This window comes from Copadichromis virginalis, linkage group LG16, assembly GCF_057382275.1.
Source record: "Copadichromis virginalis isolate Kocher_CV1m ecotype Utaka linkage group LG16, C_Virginalis_male_GT1.1, whole genome shotgun sequence".
Classification (NCBI taxonomy): domain Eukaryota; kingdom Metazoa; phylum Chordata; class Actinopteri; order Cichliformes; family Cichlidae; genus Copadichromis; species Copadichromis virginalis.
Genome location: NC_140633.1, coordinates 19,579,035 through 19,595,840, shown reverse-complemented (window position 1 = coordinate 19,595,840; position 16,806 = coordinate 19,579,035). Strand labels below are relative to the sequence as shown.

The 16,806-nt window shown below is 42.3% G+C and overlaps 2 protein-coding genes across 5 annotated transcripts; both read right to left on the bottom strand.

Moving 5' to 3' along the window:
* Position 1: 1 nt before the first annotated feature.
* txndc9 (thioredoxin domain containing 9) lies at positions 2–2,417 on the bottom strand. 2 transcript variants are annotated; one of them, XM_085433591.1, is made up of 5 exons: positions 2,306–2,417; positions 1,321–1,506; positions 862–980; positions 313–567; positions 2–224 (listed from the first exon to the last, which is right to left on the bottom strand). In XM_085433591.1, exons 2-5 carry the CDS (start codon positions 1,492–1,494, stop codon positions 110–112), a joined length of 663 nt encoding a protein of 220 aa, XP_085289717.1. In that variant the 5' UTR covers positions 1,495–1,506; positions 2,306–2,417; the 3' UTR covers positions 2–109. The 2 variants fall into 2 exon arrangements, with proteins under 2 accessions (XP_085289717.1, XP_085289718.1); XM_085433592.1 differs by lacking the exon at positions 2,306–2,417 and adding an exon at positions 1,900–2,169.
* Positions 2,418–3,254: 837 nt separating this feature from the next.
* rev1 (REV1 DNA directed polymerase) lies at positions 3,255–16,379 on the bottom strand. 3 transcript variants are annotated; one of them, XM_085433586.1, is made up of 23 exons: positions 16,126–16,379; positions 14,265–14,850; positions 13,091–13,165; positions 12,417–12,549; positions 11,556–11,724; positions 11,005–11,460; positions 9,647–10,503; positions 9,140–9,238; positions 8,924–9,040; positions 8,710–8,836; positions 8,504–8,632; positions 8,257–8,411; positions 8,052–8,171; positions 7,737–7,957; positions 7,451–7,623; positions 7,096–7,325; positions 6,826–7,016; positions 6,475–6,741; positions 6,047–6,146; positions 5,692–5,897; positions 5,439–5,589; positions 5,226–5,328; positions 3,255–5,107 (listed from the first exon to the last, which is right to left on the bottom strand). In XM_085433586.1, the coding sequence occupies exons 3-23, from the start codon at positions 13,154–13,156 to the stop codon at positions 4,996–4,998; spliced, it is 4,182 nt and encodes a 1,393-aa protein (XP_085289712.1). In that variant the 5' UTR covers positions 13,157–13,165; positions 14,265–14,850; positions 16,126–16,379; the 3' UTR covers positions 3,255–4,995. The 3 variants fall into 3 exon arrangements, with proteins under 3 accessions (XP_085289712.1, XP_085289715.1, XP_085289713.1); XM_085433589.1 differs by having other exon boundaries at positions 9,656–10,503; XM_085433587.1 differs by lacking the exon at positions 14,265–14,850.
* Between the last annotated feature and the right edge of the window lie 427 nt (positions 16,380–16,806).

The following is a 16,806-nucleotide window of genomic DNA, read 5'->3' as shown; positions in this document are numbered from 1 at the left end:
GTAATTTCTATTTTTTTAATTAAGAGGGAAAAAAGGAAGTGGGCTGTCTGCTGGAGTTTTAGTAATGAGGTAGCCCTGAGAGAGTAAACCCGAACACTGTCAAGCCTCTTCAGTCATCTTCAGAATCAGAGTCGTAACCTCGCCCTCTGATGGTTTTCTTCTCCACTTTTGTGAACTTTGTTCCTGATCTCTGTGTCGCTGTTGGGGGCTCCCTCAGGTTGCCACTAGAAACAGGAAAAAGGGATCATGTTAGATAAAACGTTTTCATTCACAACACATAAGGTGCTCGAGTGAGTCTACTGCACATCTCACCTGTAGTTAATAACGTCCGCACAGCCAAGTCTCCATTCGAGCATCTCTGTGGTGAACTCGTCCGTGTTTCCCAGGTCAGTGAATCCGACCACATAGTCCTTTGTTTTTCCATCAATAAGCAAAGCCAGAGTCGGAATAACTTTGATGCGCAGCCTCTCTGTCAGAAATGGGGCTTTCTCTGCATTCAGTTTGATGAATTTGGTCTCAACGTGCTTCTTTGCCAAGATGGCCAAGTGTTTGTCGAGGATCTTACATCTAAGGACAGAGCGACAAGTTCAGATGTCTGACATCAACAGATTAATATCTTGGCGACTGAGTAAAAAAAAAAACTGACGCTAAACAAGGCACAATGTTGATTGTTAAAGGTCAAATTCCCACACTTCACACGTAGGAAATGTCATTTTGTCTGAAAAGATGATTTTAATAAATAAATTCATTAATTTGCAGAACATATTAATTTTCTATAAACTACCTCTGATTCTTTGTTTTGTTTTTTGGACTACATTACATTTCTAATTCATGGTCCTGTTGCATCATTTAGTGACTTACCTGAAGGTTGAATTTCTGTAGAAATGGCACACGACATTCTTGCTGTCTTTCACTTCACTGAAAAAGTCTTTCTCACTGGATATGTCTCTGTACTCCCCATGACCTTTAGACAACCACTCCTGAAAAGCAAAACAAAAGATTACAAATACAAGAAAAGCTATTATAGTGGAGTACAATGAAAACACTCTTTAAAGGGTTTGAATAATAGACCCAAATGCTGTGTAGCCTAACTTCAGAGCAAGGCAGTCTATAAACATGACACCAGGTGTTTTATTATGATCCTTCAAAGAACTGAGTGACTTCAGTACAAATTGTAGTGTCGAAAGTTTCATTTTTTAGACTAGGTTCTGCTGATGGTGCGGATAAGAAGTGAATCTTCTCAGTGATTCAAATTATTTTATCTGCTTTAAGAAATTAACACAGCAAAATGTTACAGTGATTATAAATTGTCCCACACACCTGCTTCTGTTTTTGGGCCTTTTTTAGTGCCTCTAATCGCCTTTCCTTCAGCCTCTCCAAATCATCTTCATCCATTTCATTCAGCTTGGCCAACTGGGCATCCACCTGCTCCTCCACCAGCTTGGCTGACTGCTCCAAAACTTTTGCTATGATTTCCATTGATTGGTTAGCCATGGCTGCCTGACTCTGTTTGAAAATGGGCAGATAAACAATGGTGAGACATGACACCAGACAGCAGGACAATAACAACATCACAGTGCCTAATATCGATATCAGCTGATACAGGCTTTCTGCAAATGTCAGTGGCTGATGTGTATCCGTCATGTGACATCCACACTGCACTGGCTACAAGTTCAAAGGTAGCTTGATGGAGCGCATGACGACTAGGAAATAGTTAACTTATTCATACGACTTATTTATAAGCTTTCTTTTGCGCAAAGACGCAAAATAAAGAGAAAGGAATCTCGACATCGCCTTTGTTCCCAAATTTTATAATGGGGAAAACCCTGTTTTACCCCTACACTGTGAGCTGGTGTGATCAAGTATGTACAACAATGTAACGTTAGCAACGTTGCTTACACAGAAACTGGTCCGAGAGCTCCTCTTTTAGCTAGCTAACGCCGCAGACAAAGCCAGTAACGGCAGGGGGCACACCTTGTTTCTGCCCGGTGGTGCCTACAGTTAGCTGGTACAGGCACAGACCGTAACTGGGTACCTCTTACGTATCTACAGCTAACTTATACAAACTAAGAAACGTAGCTACACGTACTTCTACACGCCAGCAGTTCAACAAAAATCTCCCTATAAACTCTCAGTCTGCGTTTGCTTGCTATCTTAACTAGCTAGCATTAGCCCCGCCATTGTTAACAAACGTTACAGCAACAGTTTTGGAAACAGTTGTATTGATCCTTTTTTTTTTAATGAACGTCAACTGTGCATTTTGTCGAAAATATAAAGTATAACCAAGCTGCTATTAAATTATTACCTAGTAAAGTGACAGATGCTCGTCAACACCTCAGCCCGCGCACGAAACGTTTCTCTGCGGATACAACGTCACAGCGGGCCCGTCTGACGTCGTGGGAAGTACATCCGGGCAACTCGTGAAATACTACGGGTTAATTTTTATTTATTAATTTATTTTGTGTGTGTGTGTGTGTGTGTGTGTGTGTGTGTGTTATATTTTTTCACGTTGTACTGCTGCTTTTGTTTATAGCGACCCAAAAGCTCAGTTGTCATCTGATGTATTAAAGAAAAAATATATTGTTTGCAGTAAATCCCGTGCTGAAGAATATTTGTAGTTTATATGCAAAACCAAAACATCATGAATGAAGTCGAAATTTCGAGGTAAGACTTGAAATAGCATTTTAAGAGGGGCGGGGGGGGGGGGAAAATCGAAATTCTATTTTGAGAATCAAGTCGAAATGTGAAGATTAAAGCTGTTGCCATGGCTTATACCCGCTACAGCTCCAAAAGCAACCTCCTTTGTCCTATATATTCATTGATGATATCATCAATTCTTCATATAATCCCCCATCTTCAAGCCATCTGTCACTCCTGCTGCACACCTCACCACTGTCTCACTGTCCTGCACCACCTTCACATACTTCTTTACCACTTACTCTTTAGTGAGGTACCACAGTTCCTCTCCTGCCATCCTATCATATGCCTTCTCTAGACCCCCCCCCCCCCAAAAAATGGTGTGGCTTGTCAACTTTATCCCATTTAAACAATACAAAATAAGTTATTAAATTCAATGTTTTTTGGCATCAAAATAATATACATCTCTAACAGACATGTCTAGCATATTTATATGCTCATCACTGTCAGACCTGGGAATAACACAACAGACACACTGAAGATAATTTTCATAACCATATTCTATCAGCTGAAAGTCCTTTTGAAGGCCAGTTTATAGAAAGGCAAAGACAAATAAATGAATACAGAATTTACAGTTTATTACCAAGGTTTAGAAAACTTACAAACAAGTTTCACAGCTTCAGGTCTTCAGGCACGAGCCAGATTAGACAAGACAGGCCAATTTATTATTATTATTTTTATTTTAACTTCTGGCCATTCCCCTCGGGAAACACGTGAGAGGTGAAGAGAGGCAACGTCTTGAAAGTGAATCACACATTCTAAATTACATTCATTTCAACAAGTTTCAAAAGATGACCGATTGATTTGGTTTGCATATCAGAATTATCTTTTAAAACACGCATTTTAACTGCAAGCAAATTATCCTCCATGGTGCGATCACAAGTCAAGCAGCTGCATCTGCTGTTAAAGTCAAACCTCACACAAATACTGCGACACAGCTGCAAGCTGTACAAAGTGTCTCGAGGGTGTGAATCAGACACTGTGGGTGACAGAGTTAAAAATCAGATCGCCTCTTCCTATGCACATTCAGCATAAACACTAAATGCTTTATTTAATGTTACGTGGTCTTGAAGGGACATCTCATTGTTATGTGAGAAAAAATAGAAATGCATAGGCTACTCATTGATTGCCATGACCCCTGTCGACATCCTCCTATATCAGAGTGCTACTGAGAATCAACAGTTAACCTCACCTCAAGTGCTTTGGCCAGCTTCTGACTTCCATGTTGGAACATTTAGAAACATTTAAAGAGTTACAATTTAGAGACAGTTACTAAGAATCCACTACCGGTAAACAATACAAGAGGTAATTTTTCTACATACATGTTTTTTTCTTTTAAAACTTTAGACAAAGATCTTTAAAACATTATTTACACAGTATAATAACAGCGTTTGGCACTTCTTTTTTTGGAAAGAAACGAGAAACAAGAGAAAAAAAAAAGAAAAAGCAACACTGCTGCACGCAGCAGTAGATGCTTCACAGATAAGTGCTAGTGGCAAAGAGCACCGATAAAACAATGATGGGGAAACCCCCCCCCAAAAAATTCTCCAATCATTTCTGAAAATGTCTTATGTATAAAGAATGCTACAAGGTAAGCGGTTTGTAAAACTGCTGAAATATACTTTTTGTTTTAACATGATCACGTATCCAAGCGAGGAAAATTTAACATACCAGATTCTAACGCTCAAGACGGGGAAAAACCCAAAATGAAAACAAAAAATACATTTCGAAATCAGGCCTGGATGGAACGGATGTTATTGTTTGTCTCAGAGTCCAGCTACGACTCAGAGATCTAACAGCAGCCTTCGTTGGTATCGAGCCAGAAAGCCGTCTCCAGATCTGACTCTCTGTGACTCTCTAACCCAAAATGACCCTGAACTATCTCTGGAAACAGATCTCTGGAGCAGAGCTACAGCACCAATGCTCAGGTCACCACAGGAGTATGCGATCTAATACCAGCTGAAAGTTTTGCAGTGCTACAAAAAAACAGATACCCTTAATGCTTTTTTTGCCCTTAATAAAATCTTGCATATGAAAATGAGTCGTAGGAAAATAAGAGTGAATGAAAGTGAGTTTCCAAAAAGCTGCTACTATCATCATTGTTCTGTGATAAAAACAACCGCTTTGTCCAAAATACTTCAAAATACTGTCATGGCTCTTTCTCATAAAAGTGTAGCCATTATTTGTATCTTTCATAAGTCAGAATTTAGACATCATGATTTGTATTGTGAAATTAACAAATCAAAAAAGTGTTGTTTACAACGATCGCATGTAGCGAGGAGAGCACCCCGTCTTTCTTCATGCTATCTTCAGAGTGCTGCCGTAAGTCTGCTGCAAAACCACCTGCACGTTGTCTAAGATGAAGTCAAAAGCCATACTCCAAACAGACTCCACTGACTGCTGCATGAGCCTGCAGGGAAAAACAAAAACAAAAAAACGAAGCTCAAGCGTAACAAGCAAGTGAAACCTTGAAAACAAAGAAAGAGGAAGACAGTTAAATTGAGGAATCTTAACTCCACAGAACTAACCTTTTCATGTATTTCATAGTCAAATCCAACTTCTCCAAATCTTTGTCCTCAATTAAGTCAGTGCAATATTTCACCACCTGCAAGATGTCCTCCTCCATGGGTTCTAAAAAAATAAACAAAAAATAAATAGATAAAGATGCACTTTTGGAAACCCATAAAAATCAACAACAACAACAGCACCACAGGAAACGCCATCATAACACATCTGTGTACCTGTTATGGTGGTAACCCATTCCCGTAGTAGTGTTTTAATGTCTGTCAAGTCACAGGCTCCTGCCAGTGCTGGAGGAGGACGAGCAGCCAATTTAACCACAGCTGGTGGGATCTCTGGTTTCGAAACTGATGTTGAGGGACCATTTTCAGTCTGGGAATGAAAAGAAGTTGCAATTTTTAAAGATAAGTCAACTAAATCACATGTTTTCACGTGTTGGCAGCATCATATGCATAGAGCAGAGGACAAACTTGCCTTTCGATTGTTTATTGGTTCCTGTGATTTTCCAGTAGGTGGCAGGCTTTTGGCTGGGCTGTTTGTTGTTGGACGCTTCTTGAGTGGAGAAGCTCCTTTTTTAAGAGGACTGACTGCGTTTTTTCTCTTGTAGCGAAGCTTTACACGACCACTGCCGATTCCGGCCCCAGACTGTTTTAGCTGCAGCAGTGGATTCTTCTGCTCCACTGCAGAGAAACCAGAAGGGCAAAAAAACAAAAAACAAACAAGAAACAAAATAAAATCAAATAATAAAATCAGGGTTAAAAAAATAAAAAGTAAAAACAACCAATCAAAAGGAAAAGCACTCCTTCAGGAAATTCATCTGCTGACTTACACATTTTCACCTGAGGGTGGATACCGGTTGCGCGGCTGTAGGCAGCCTTCAGCTCCTCCTGTAATTCTTTGGGAAGGGCAGCAAACACATCTGGATCGACCTGCAGTCAGACAGATGGGAAGCTCACTTACTACCAACAATGAAACCAGCTTTTGTTTTCTTTAACTTGTGGGACCATCTGCTTCAGTCACAACTCATGTGTTCATGGCACATTTCCAGTAGAGAAAAGCGCTTTGTGCTGTTTAAAGGCTCCAATAAGCAAAATTGCTACAAGCCAGCAAGGCACTACATGTTTCTGTGGAATGGAGTACAACAGAAACTACAGTTTCCAATTTTTCCTGATTTTCTCTCTACTTTAGACTGTAAAATTAAACCACCGGCAAACCATCACCAAAAAAAAAAAAAAAAAAAATCTATAGCATACACACCTGTGAGAAGTTGGGCAGTTCCAGTACAATTCCTGGACTTTCTGGCTGGTTTGGAATCTGCAGGACCAACGTTCCTACAGGTGGATAATTCAGTGCAGGTACGGTTGCAAGGGGAGGACGAGGGGGAGAGGCTGGATGAGAAATGAGAGGGGAAAGCTGCAGAACAGGGGAATGGCAGTTATTTGGCCTCCCATCTCTCCTGGTCCACGACTGCTCCACTTGTTCTCTCAGCTCTGCAGGCAGGGCCTCCAACACAGAACGATCCACCTTGGACAAAATTAGGAGACAGTTAGAGGCATGTTACCGTTTAGGTTTTGTTTTACCAGTCAGACATTTCACTCCAGTCCTGACCTGTGAAGGGGAGGGGACTTCGATACTGAAGTTGAGACGTGTCCGAGAATGCTTTGGAGTTTGTCTGCACGCTGGTTGTTCCTTGCTTGTTCCGGGTACTGGCTCAGCAGGTGACAAAGGATATGGCGCGGAGTTTGCTGTTGGGACTGTTGTAGAGGAAGTAGTCTTCTCCTGAAGCGCGTCTGCAGCATCTGTAATAATATTACAAGACGTAAGTGATTTTTACAGACAGCAATGAAGACAAGCCGAACCAAAAAACACCGAACGCACCTCGGTTAGTAGATCTGGCACTCGATGCCTGGCCTAACAGCATCTCTTTGATGGAGCGTCCTCGCAGGCCTCGGCAGTCCTGTGTTGCAGACTGATGTCCCTCAAGAAGCTGAACCTGAATGCCAACTCCTCTCAAGTCTTGCACCTCTACCTTCATGGCGTGGAACAGCTTGATGACTGCAGCAGCGATTAGCTGACCACTGTCAGTGGACTGAGCGAGCATCACGGTCCTGATGAAAAGGGAGACAGATAAAGATAAGCTTACAAAGAAACAGTGGTAAGGATAAACAACAGAGGAGAAAATATGAAGATTTAGTTGTAACACACAAGGACAGAATAACGATCTCTTTCTTACTTGGCTAAATGATCACATATGCCATGGCCACCGTATTTAGCAGGTTCAAGTGGCGCTCCAATTTTGCGAACCATGACTTTCAGAGTGACTCTTCGACCCCGCAGACCTGCTTCTTGTAAACGTTTTTGCACTTCCATGGACAAATTAGTGAGGAAACACTCCGTCTCATCAACCTGGTAAATGATACATAAGAGGATTAGAAGGGAAAAAAAAAAAAAGAAAAAAAAAGCTGGCATGTTGAAGTAGAACACATGACACAGAAGGGAGGACAAATAGCAGGTCTAACCCGAGTAAAGCGGATGTTGTAGTTCATCTCAGCAGAGACAGATTTCCTTTCCTTTTCATAGCGGACTGGCCGGTCGTCTAGACCCCTACAGAAGCGGAACAGAGTCTGTCCAGTACGGGGTCCAAACTTCTTTTGCAGCTTAGACAGAGAAACTTGTTGGAGGTCACCACAGGACCGCACACCCATGAGGGCCAGCTTTCTCCCCATAACAGGCCCAACACCTTGAAAAAGTAGCATCACCATCATTTGACTGAATATTTTACCACACAGAATTGATATCAGTGGATTGTCCAGAAGGTGGTGCTGCACACCTACCAGGCAAGCTTGTCACCGGGAGGTCCCTGATAAAATCGTCCACTTCTTCAGACTTTAGGAAATACTGGCCGTCAGGTTTGGCCTTACGAGTCGCCAGCCGAGCCAAAAGGATGTTGGACCCTGAAGAGACCAGATTAGTCAGACTTTGTAAAATGCAGCGGCCGCCTTGATCTATTTTACAGTACGAACTAGGCAAACAAATTACCCATGCCCACTGAAGCACAGCATCCCGTTTTCTCCTTGATGTCTGCTCTGACCGCTTTGGCTAGATCTTCAGGGCTGGCGCCCACTTCAGCTAGCAGTGCAGAGCCATCTATCAACACTTCATCGCAGCTGAGGGCCTCGATGTCATGGGTATAACTGAAAAGAGTAAAATCATGAATAAGTTATGCATATTAAGAATTAAGGGAGAACATAATTAGTGTGAGTAAAAGATAGCGCTGTTTTTCTACCTGGCCAGAGTCTCATACATATTGAGGGCCACCTCTTTATAGGCCTCAAAATCATATGGGACAGACTGCAGTGCGGGGCACAGCTGTTTTGCTTTCCCAAAAAACATGCCGTTTCTTACGCCCGCTTGCCTGTGGAAGAAAGAATATATGTTCATATTCTTATTGTTACGAAACTAAGGCAGACCTGATCTGTTTTTATAGGTTACCTGGCCTCATAACTGCAGGATGCAATCTCTGCCATTGAGAGAGCAACAGCATCCTGCTCTACTCCATTGGTACGAGAGTCAGGGCTTTCTTGTGAAGGAGTTGTGTGTATCTCATCCTCTGCGCTCTCTGAAAGGTGAACAGAGAGGGGACGCTTAGTTACAGAAGGGCTGGACATGTAAAAGCCTGTGAAAGCCACTGTTATGACAATCTCACCAGCTTGTGGATGTGTGTATTTTTTCTGGTAGTATTCCATCTCCAGCTGAGGGTTAGCTCCTGGTCTCACAGGCCCTCTGCCCTGTCCACGATTACTGGTCACAGCTACAGGCTTACCTGGAAGAACCAATTTTAAACACGAGCAGCGAGTGTGTTACATCCATTTTTTTTTAAATTTACTGATAGCACATTTAAACAGACAAAAACGTGGCTTGCCTTTAAGATCTGGTCGATTTCGAATCCCCACAGACACAAAGAAACAGTCCATGTCCACATGAAGGATACAAGATTTAACACTGACTTGGGCTGATGAACCTGACACATAACAAATACATACAAATATTGTCAATGGGCAGTTTTTCAGATTTAAATAAAATATTAATGCACAATTGTGGTGCATGTATGCAGTGCCTCAATGATGTCGACGGCCTACCAATTAAAGGTATTCACTGCTATACTCAATATATACCAGGTTTTCTAGCATACAAGCATATAAGTCATACAACTGCAAAAAAAAATGGTAATTGTAGAATTATAAATCATGATATACTGCTAAGCTTTTTTTTCCCCTTTATAGGGGATCTAGACCTTGACTGACATACAACCAAGGTCCCCAGCTGGAGCAGGCAAGGGCACATCTTTTATCCCTGGTCCAAAGTCTTTAGGCAACATAAAGAAAAGAAGCCCTCAGAAATGTACAGAAAACAAACACAGCAACCCTACCTTTCCTACCTTTAGTGTCTATAGATCGCTGGGCCGCAGATTTCCTCAAACGCTCTTTCCCAGGAAGGCTGGCGCCCCCTGCTCCTTTTCGTTTGCTGTGCAGTTCATTGACGTACTCAGAAAAGCCACTCCTCCACGTGGAGATCTGGTGCAAACGTGAGTGAGAGTAGAACTCGGAGATCAAACTGCCCGTATGTTCTAGCAGCTGTGCTGAAGACTTGGATGATGATGACGATGACTCGTCCATGGGAGGTTCAGATTTGAATGTTACATTATTTGTGCTGAGGGAGGCAGAGTCAGATGTAAAGGCGTTGTGGTGACTTCCGTTTAGTCGAACTGGAGAATGTGAAAGAGAGCGAGATGCAGGAGAAAGAGTCTTTTCAGAAATCATATCGACCTGAAGGGGTGCTTGAAGCTGCTTTGGGAAGAGGTGGCTTTCAGTGGCTTTTATAGCCTCTTGATAGGTTGGTGGTGGAGGCTTAAGTCTTTTCTCATTGGCTCTTTGTGAGCTGGATTGCTGCACGAGGACAAGGGACTGGTCAGATTGCTTTGGAGGGCTTTGGGGAAACTCGTAGGGGTCAGGCTTGGCCTGGAACTGTACAGAAGGACTTTGAGGTTTATCTGGTGAACTCCTAACCCTGCATTTGGACAGGCTGTTGATCAAAAATGGTTGATTTGTAACAGGGGACAGGTCCTCTGAATTTAAGGCACCATTAACAATGTGAGTGTGTCCATTGGTCAAGGGGGCATCTTTCACATCTGAGGCCCCAGCGAGATGAGGTTCTTCTTTGCTACACTCTTGGATTTCATTCATTTTCGAATGGCTCACATCCACTGAGGTCTGCAAGTTTCTATTTCTGTGATAAAAAGGACATGAAGAGTTTTTAATCAATGACATTTAAAAAAAACTTCAAGCTCTTTAAAGATTTCTGTTCAAAACCTTAAAATGTAAAGTTAATTAAAAAAAAAAAATCTACAGAACTTACTGAGCTATTACCTAAAGTGGACCTATTTTTCACATTTTCAGATCCTTATTTGTGTTACTTGAGTCTACCAGAGTTGCTTGATTCTCAATTCAAATGAAACCTCATTTATCTTACACGATCTGAAATTAGTTGTGCTAACACATCTCCCTTTAAGCCAACTTCATTCTGAAAAAGACTATCTGAACATCGAATGTGTGCACAACAGGAGCCTTGTGTCAAACATATTATAAAGGATAGGCCACCTCTATGACATCAGAGTGGTCTGAAAGGAGAACAAATGTCTGAAATATAGTGTTTCGATGCTAAATAATGAATAAGGAAAAATGCACAAGAGGTCCACTTTAAGTGTAACTACTTACTTTACATACTCACGTTTTTAATTCTGCTTCCTGTGGGGAAGCAGACTGCGGAGACTTGTGTGGGTGCTTTGTGGAGTTTGGATTAAGCAGCAGGTGTGTGTGCAAAGGGCTTCTGTGGCTGGGATCTGTAATGAGGTGGCCGGATGCAGAGTGACTCGGTTCGGGGTTAACAAAGCGAGCTGGAGAGCTGTGCTGAATGGACTCAGGTTGAGGTCGGGATTGGCTGGGGATGTGGACGGGGATGGGGGTGCTCTGAGCGCTGCATAAAGACTTCTTATGATTGAGAACAGGGGGTTTAATTTTGCAATGCGGCAGATTTAGTTTTAGATGGGTACTTGATTGAAGCACCCCATGGCTCGGTCCAGGAATCTCTGAGGTCTGACGAAGAGTCATGCCAGGGAAGAGCGGGCCTTTGTGTTTGCCATACAGCTGGTACTGTAGATATGGCAGGAGGTGCCCAGCTTTGATACTGTTTTAAACAAATGACAAGATAAACAAGGTTTTCAGCTAATACTGTACAACAAAATATGAAATATAAACATTATCATCTTGCAATGAACAGACCTGTCAGTGATCCACTCTGGCCTGATGACCTTCTCCCCTTTGAGCTCCTGAATTTTGCTGTTAGGCAAGTTAGTGGCGATGATGTGGGTGGTTTTGGAGCGTGAATAGTAGACATGAAACTGACCCCCATGCAGCATCATCAGTCTGCGTAGTTCATCTGCACTGGGATCTGCTCCCAAAAATATGAAAGTGTGGCAAAAATGACAATGTCAACTTACTAAAAGGCAAAAAACACCTTAGACAGCATCTTGATGCGCATCATGACAGCTGTCAGCTCATCAGGATACATCACTGTCATATTTCCCAGTGCCTCAAAAACCAGCAATTTTAACACAGCCATAGTCACTGTGTGGATAAAAACTCCCAAGCTACTGCACTTTGGCATCTTTTGCCTGTGAGATGAGTCTCCAGTGTGCTGCAGATGTCATCAGGTGATGAGCCTGATGTTTATTTCAGTTTTTCCAAGTTATTTTTTCCCTTGATCATTTTTCATATGATGATTTTGAGCTACGAAGCTTTTATGAAAGCAAAATACAATACTACATCAAGCATACACTAACCTGTGATTTGATCACAGTGGAAAAACAGTACCTTGAGTTATAAAATCAAGACAGTCAAAAACTGATTTATGAAACTATAAATCAAACCAAAAAAAACTAATAAATCAGTGTGAGAAAAATGCCAAAGAAGTCTGTACGTACTTTTTTAATTTCTGAAAGAAAACAGCATTCAGAAGACTGTTTTCATCAGTTAATCCTCTGAGAGAGAAATCTGAGAGAATTTATGGTCTTCATGCTGGAGCAGCTGAAGAAATGAGGCAAACCAAATTTATAATCTGCATAAATATTTACAAAGCATTACCTGTGTATCCGTTGACATAAATAGCCACTCCGGTGAAGATGCTGGAGCACGCTCCTTCTTTTTGCTTTTCTCTGGGGGCGTCAAGTCTAAACTGCTCGTCCAGCTTAGAAACTTTGGCGGCCATGTAGCCGCCCTGCATGCAGTAATTAGAGCAGTTATAGAAACAAAAAGACAAACAGGAAACAATTAACAAACCAGATTTTTATGGTTTGCACATGACCAGCAAAAATATGAAGATTTTAAAATATTTTATGTGATATCTATATACAGTCATAATATTGCACACAATATCTAAACATACACACACACATATATACACACACATACACTGGAGGTTTTCTCACTCAGTTATTCTGCACAGATACTGATATTATGATATATTGCTGTCTACTTGAGTTTTCATTATTGCCTTGCCTGTATATTGGACTGCTATATGGAGAGGTCACTCTTCTTATAAAGCATAAATGTGAATGCCAGTCTTAACCAATTAGACAACTAGTGATCTAAATCCAGCTCTTAGCTGTTATAATGAGTGTGTGGGAGGGCGATGGGGTGTTCCTAGTGTCCCCATTAATGCTGGAAGGCACACAATGCACAAACCATGTAATACCTTTTAACTGACTATCCTTACACACAGCTCCATTCCATACCAAGCTGAGTTAAATAAGACTCACCCTTTCGCCCCAACCATTGTCATCGCTGGCATTGGCTCTTTTCCTCATCCAACCATCTCGACTCATACTGAGTATCTGAAAGCAGAAGAGAGACAATTCCTAAGTACAAAGACAGAACAACTCAGAGATGCACAATCACTGAGTTGTGTTGGGAAGCGTATCTGTAACCGGAAGGTCGCCGGTTCGATCCCCGGGCTCTCTGTCCTGGTCGTTGTGTCCTTGGGCAAGACACTTTACCCTACCGCCTACTGGTGTTGGCCAGAGGGGCCGATGGCGCGATATGGCAGCCTCGCTTCTGTCAGTCTGCCCCAGGGCAGCTGTGGCTACAACCGTAGCTTGCCTCCACCAGTGTGTGAATGTGAGAGTGAATGAATAGTGGTATTGTAAAGCGCTTTGGGTGCCTTGAAAAGCGCTATATAAATCCAATCCATTATTATTATTATTAATCATAAATGCACACAATAAAACTGCTGACTTAATTTCACAGGTTATGGTTAAATCCAGGAGGACAAGAAAATTACCTTTGCGATGCATAACAGCTTTTTATCCAATCTGAAATGAACCTAAATGTCATAAATGCTGCTCAGATGGTGTGGCAGTTATTTTAAACACCAGGTGACAGTAAAGTCAGTCCTTCCTGAGTGATGTCTCTTGTTTACAAAACTTCCCCATGTGCAAACCAAATGGCAGGAACAATGCAACCAGTGTTGATGACTGATATTAACAACAGTTAAACCAATCAATGTTAAATGAGCTTAGATGCCATGGTACTGGCCGCACACTTTAAGGGAAAGCCGTCCGTGCCAAAGGACATGCCCGGGCAGATTCTCTGCGGTTGACAGGTAGGTCACAACGAGTCGGTCACAGCATAGCCCCATGTGCCACTTTGTCACTTCTTCCATGTACGAGCTAGGTGGACGGCTAGCATTAGCCTAGCAACTCTAAGCGGTTTCAGCTGGTTAATAATGCATGTCGCTACGCCACTAAATGGTATTATAAATCAAGGATCAGGAACAGTTTGAGTGTTTTGCAGACTCTTGCTAACAATACTGATAGAATTAGCAACCCAGCGTTAAACAGCGCTATAACACTATGCAACTTTAGTGTGGCGATAACCACGGCTGTAAACAAACCAACCTTCCTGAGTGATTGCTCGCAAAGAGAAGTGCTTTACCTTGTATCCTGTCAGACTTGGTTGTTAGCCACAGACTTCTCTCTGCAGATACTGCTCAGCTGAAACGTTGTGTGCCCACTGATTGGGTTAAACGAGGTAAGACCAAAGCAAAGCGAGATGAAAATCCTCTGACAGTCAGATCGAGTCCTCCGCCTCCCCGATTCTGTTATTCCGAGGACTCCTTTTGGTGAACCGAGGTCCCCTTTATTGTGTCATGCTGCCACGCCATGTCTCTTGAACATTTTCACTCACCCTCCCAGTCCCTTCGCTCTCCATTTCAACCGCCTGAATCCCTTTGCTTTCTTTTCTCTCTCTCAGCAAGCACCAATGAGCAAGGCAAAAGTAGTTCCGGTAGCAAAACTTTCAAAATAAAGGTTGTCGACTAGGCTGTTATGGTTTTCTGGAACAAGGGTGTGCAGAGCTGCCATGAGGTGTGATAAATAGAGTCAAGATGGGGGTCGGATTACATTAGAGATCAGCTCTGAGCCCTTTCTTGTTTGTAATGATAACGACGGACAGGTCAAGCAGGAGTCTCCGTTTCCAGATGACATCATCTGTAGTGAGCCTGGACAAGTGGAGGTATGCTCTGCAGATGGAAAGTCAGTACAAACAAAACAGAATGCATGTCTGTGAATGAAAAGGAAACTGCTTTGTGGAAACACTAACAGTGAAGCTGCAAGAAGCAGGTGAAGTGAAGGTAGATGAGGTTAAATACCTGAGATCAACCATCCAAAGCAATGTACAGTGTACAAGGGAGGTAAAGAAAGAAGTGCAGGCGGTTTGGAATGGACAGAGAGAAGTGTCAAGAATAATTTTGAGATAAAGATAGCAACAAGAGTGAAAGGGAAGTTTTATGAGATGCTATGGTATATAGTTTGGAGATGGTGACACGAGCTGAATACGCTAGATTTTCACTGGGACTGACCAGGATGGACACGACTAGAAAGGAGTACACCATAAGGACAGCTCAGGTTGAGCGATTTGGAGACAAATGCAAAGCAAAGCTGGCATGGCTTGGACATGTGCAGGGGAGGCACAGTGGATATACTGGACAAAGGATCTTGGACATGGAGCTGCCAGGCAGGAGGAGATGAGGAAGACAACAGACAAAGTTCTTGGAGAACATGGAGAGTGTTGTTGTGACAGAGGAGGATGTTAGGGACAGGGTGAGATGGAGGCAGATGATCCACTGTGGCAACCCCTATATTGAGCAGCCAAAAGAGGTAGAACAAAAATAGACCACTATGGTAACATTTTGTGTAAGGGAGCAACATTCTGTGGAATTTAATTGACCTATACCTCCAGTGTAGTTTCTTATGGTGTGTATGATTACTCACATATATACTGCACTGCAGACATGAGCTTATTTTACAATATCCAGACTGTTAACACAGTAGTTTTATGTTATATTTTAAACTTGTGGAAAACGCACACTCATAAGCTAAGATAACCGTTCAGCATATTCAAACATGTGGACAGCATTTGATTTTCTATAGTTTTTAAAAATGTATTTCTGTATGTATGATATGTAGTGTAGAAAAAATACCAAATTATAATTAGTGCGCTTTCCTTAAAATCAAACACATTTCTATATATCTGTTGATTTAAACTGAAAAATTTGCCTAGCATAAACCGCTATTTTCAAAAACAAAATACGCCCAACTTCCGGTCGTCGTGTACCCTTTCAGGTAGCTTGACGCATCATCCCCGGCTTCTTGTTTTCAGCACTGTATACAGTATTTGCTTGAAGCTGCGATGCTGCCACTACGCGGACAGTCACGTACATGTCACCTGGATTGTCTATAACAGTACAGAAAGCTCTGTGCAGTTTTTAACCCACTGGCGGTGCTAGTTTACTCACTCGGGAGCCGAAAAACGAGTCGCCGTTGTGAAGCCGCTATTTTGTCGCGGCGACAGTCGGTTATTTCAGAGTGACGCTGCTCATTTGAACTCAGGAGGGTTTGTGTGCAAGGTGTCCGCTTTTCTGCGACACAACAGCGGTTGGCGGAGCAGTCTAGGGACACACACACATACACGTTTTGTTTTTTTTTCCGTGGTGTGCGTATACTGTCTGGCCCCCAGCACGGTTGTCCTCAGATGGCCGTTCATCTCATAGGCAACTGACGGCCGTGACGCAGAGGCACGTGCAGCACGAACGAGGACGTGAACACTCATCCGCGCGAACCTGCTATCTATTTTTTAATGTAGTCTTGCATAGTATTAAAAACAGCGCTAGCAAAAGCAAAGACGGGGTGGAGTTTCCTCCATCGCTAGCAAAATAAGTGAGTTGGACGCTGAGGAGCATAAAAAAACTAGTCTGGGCCCTGTCTCCTTTGCAGTACCTTGTTTGATTTGGACACTTAATCAAAGCTTTCTCATCTTTGATCGGTTTGTTTAAAATATAGACTGCAACAAAGGAGCCTGCGTGTTAAAGGAAGTGTAAATAAAGTGGGTCATATTTTTCAGGGGGATAAACAAGTAGTCTGCTACTGATTGTGTTTGGAGACTTCGTATTTCACTGAAAGCAAGGATGCTACTGACC

Coding starts and splice junctions, on each gene's coding strand:
- rev1 (XM_085433586.1), bottom strand. CDS start 13,156: ATGAGTCGAGATGGTTGGATGAGGAAAAGAGCCAATGCCAGCGATGAC. Junction 6,742..6,825: donor AAGTCCCCTCCCCTTCACAG/GTCAGGACTGGA, acceptor ATTTTGTCCAAG/GTGGATCGTTCTGTGTTGGA. Junction 5,590..5,691: donor AACCAATAAACAATCGAAAG/GCAAGTTTGTCC, acceptor TTTCATTCCCAG/ACTGAAAATGGTCCCTCAAC.
- txndc9 (XM_085433591.1), bottom strand. CDS start 1,494: ATGGCTAACCAATCAATGGAAATCATAGCAAAAGTTTTGGAGCAGTCA. Junction 568..861: donor TACAGAAATTCAACCTTCAG/GTAAGTCACTAA, acceptor CTCTGTCCTTAG/ATGTAAGATCCTCGACAAAC. Junction 225..312: donor GCGGACGTTATTAACTACAG/GTGAGATGTGCA, acceptor TCCTGTTTCTAG/TGGCAACCTGAGGGAGCCCC.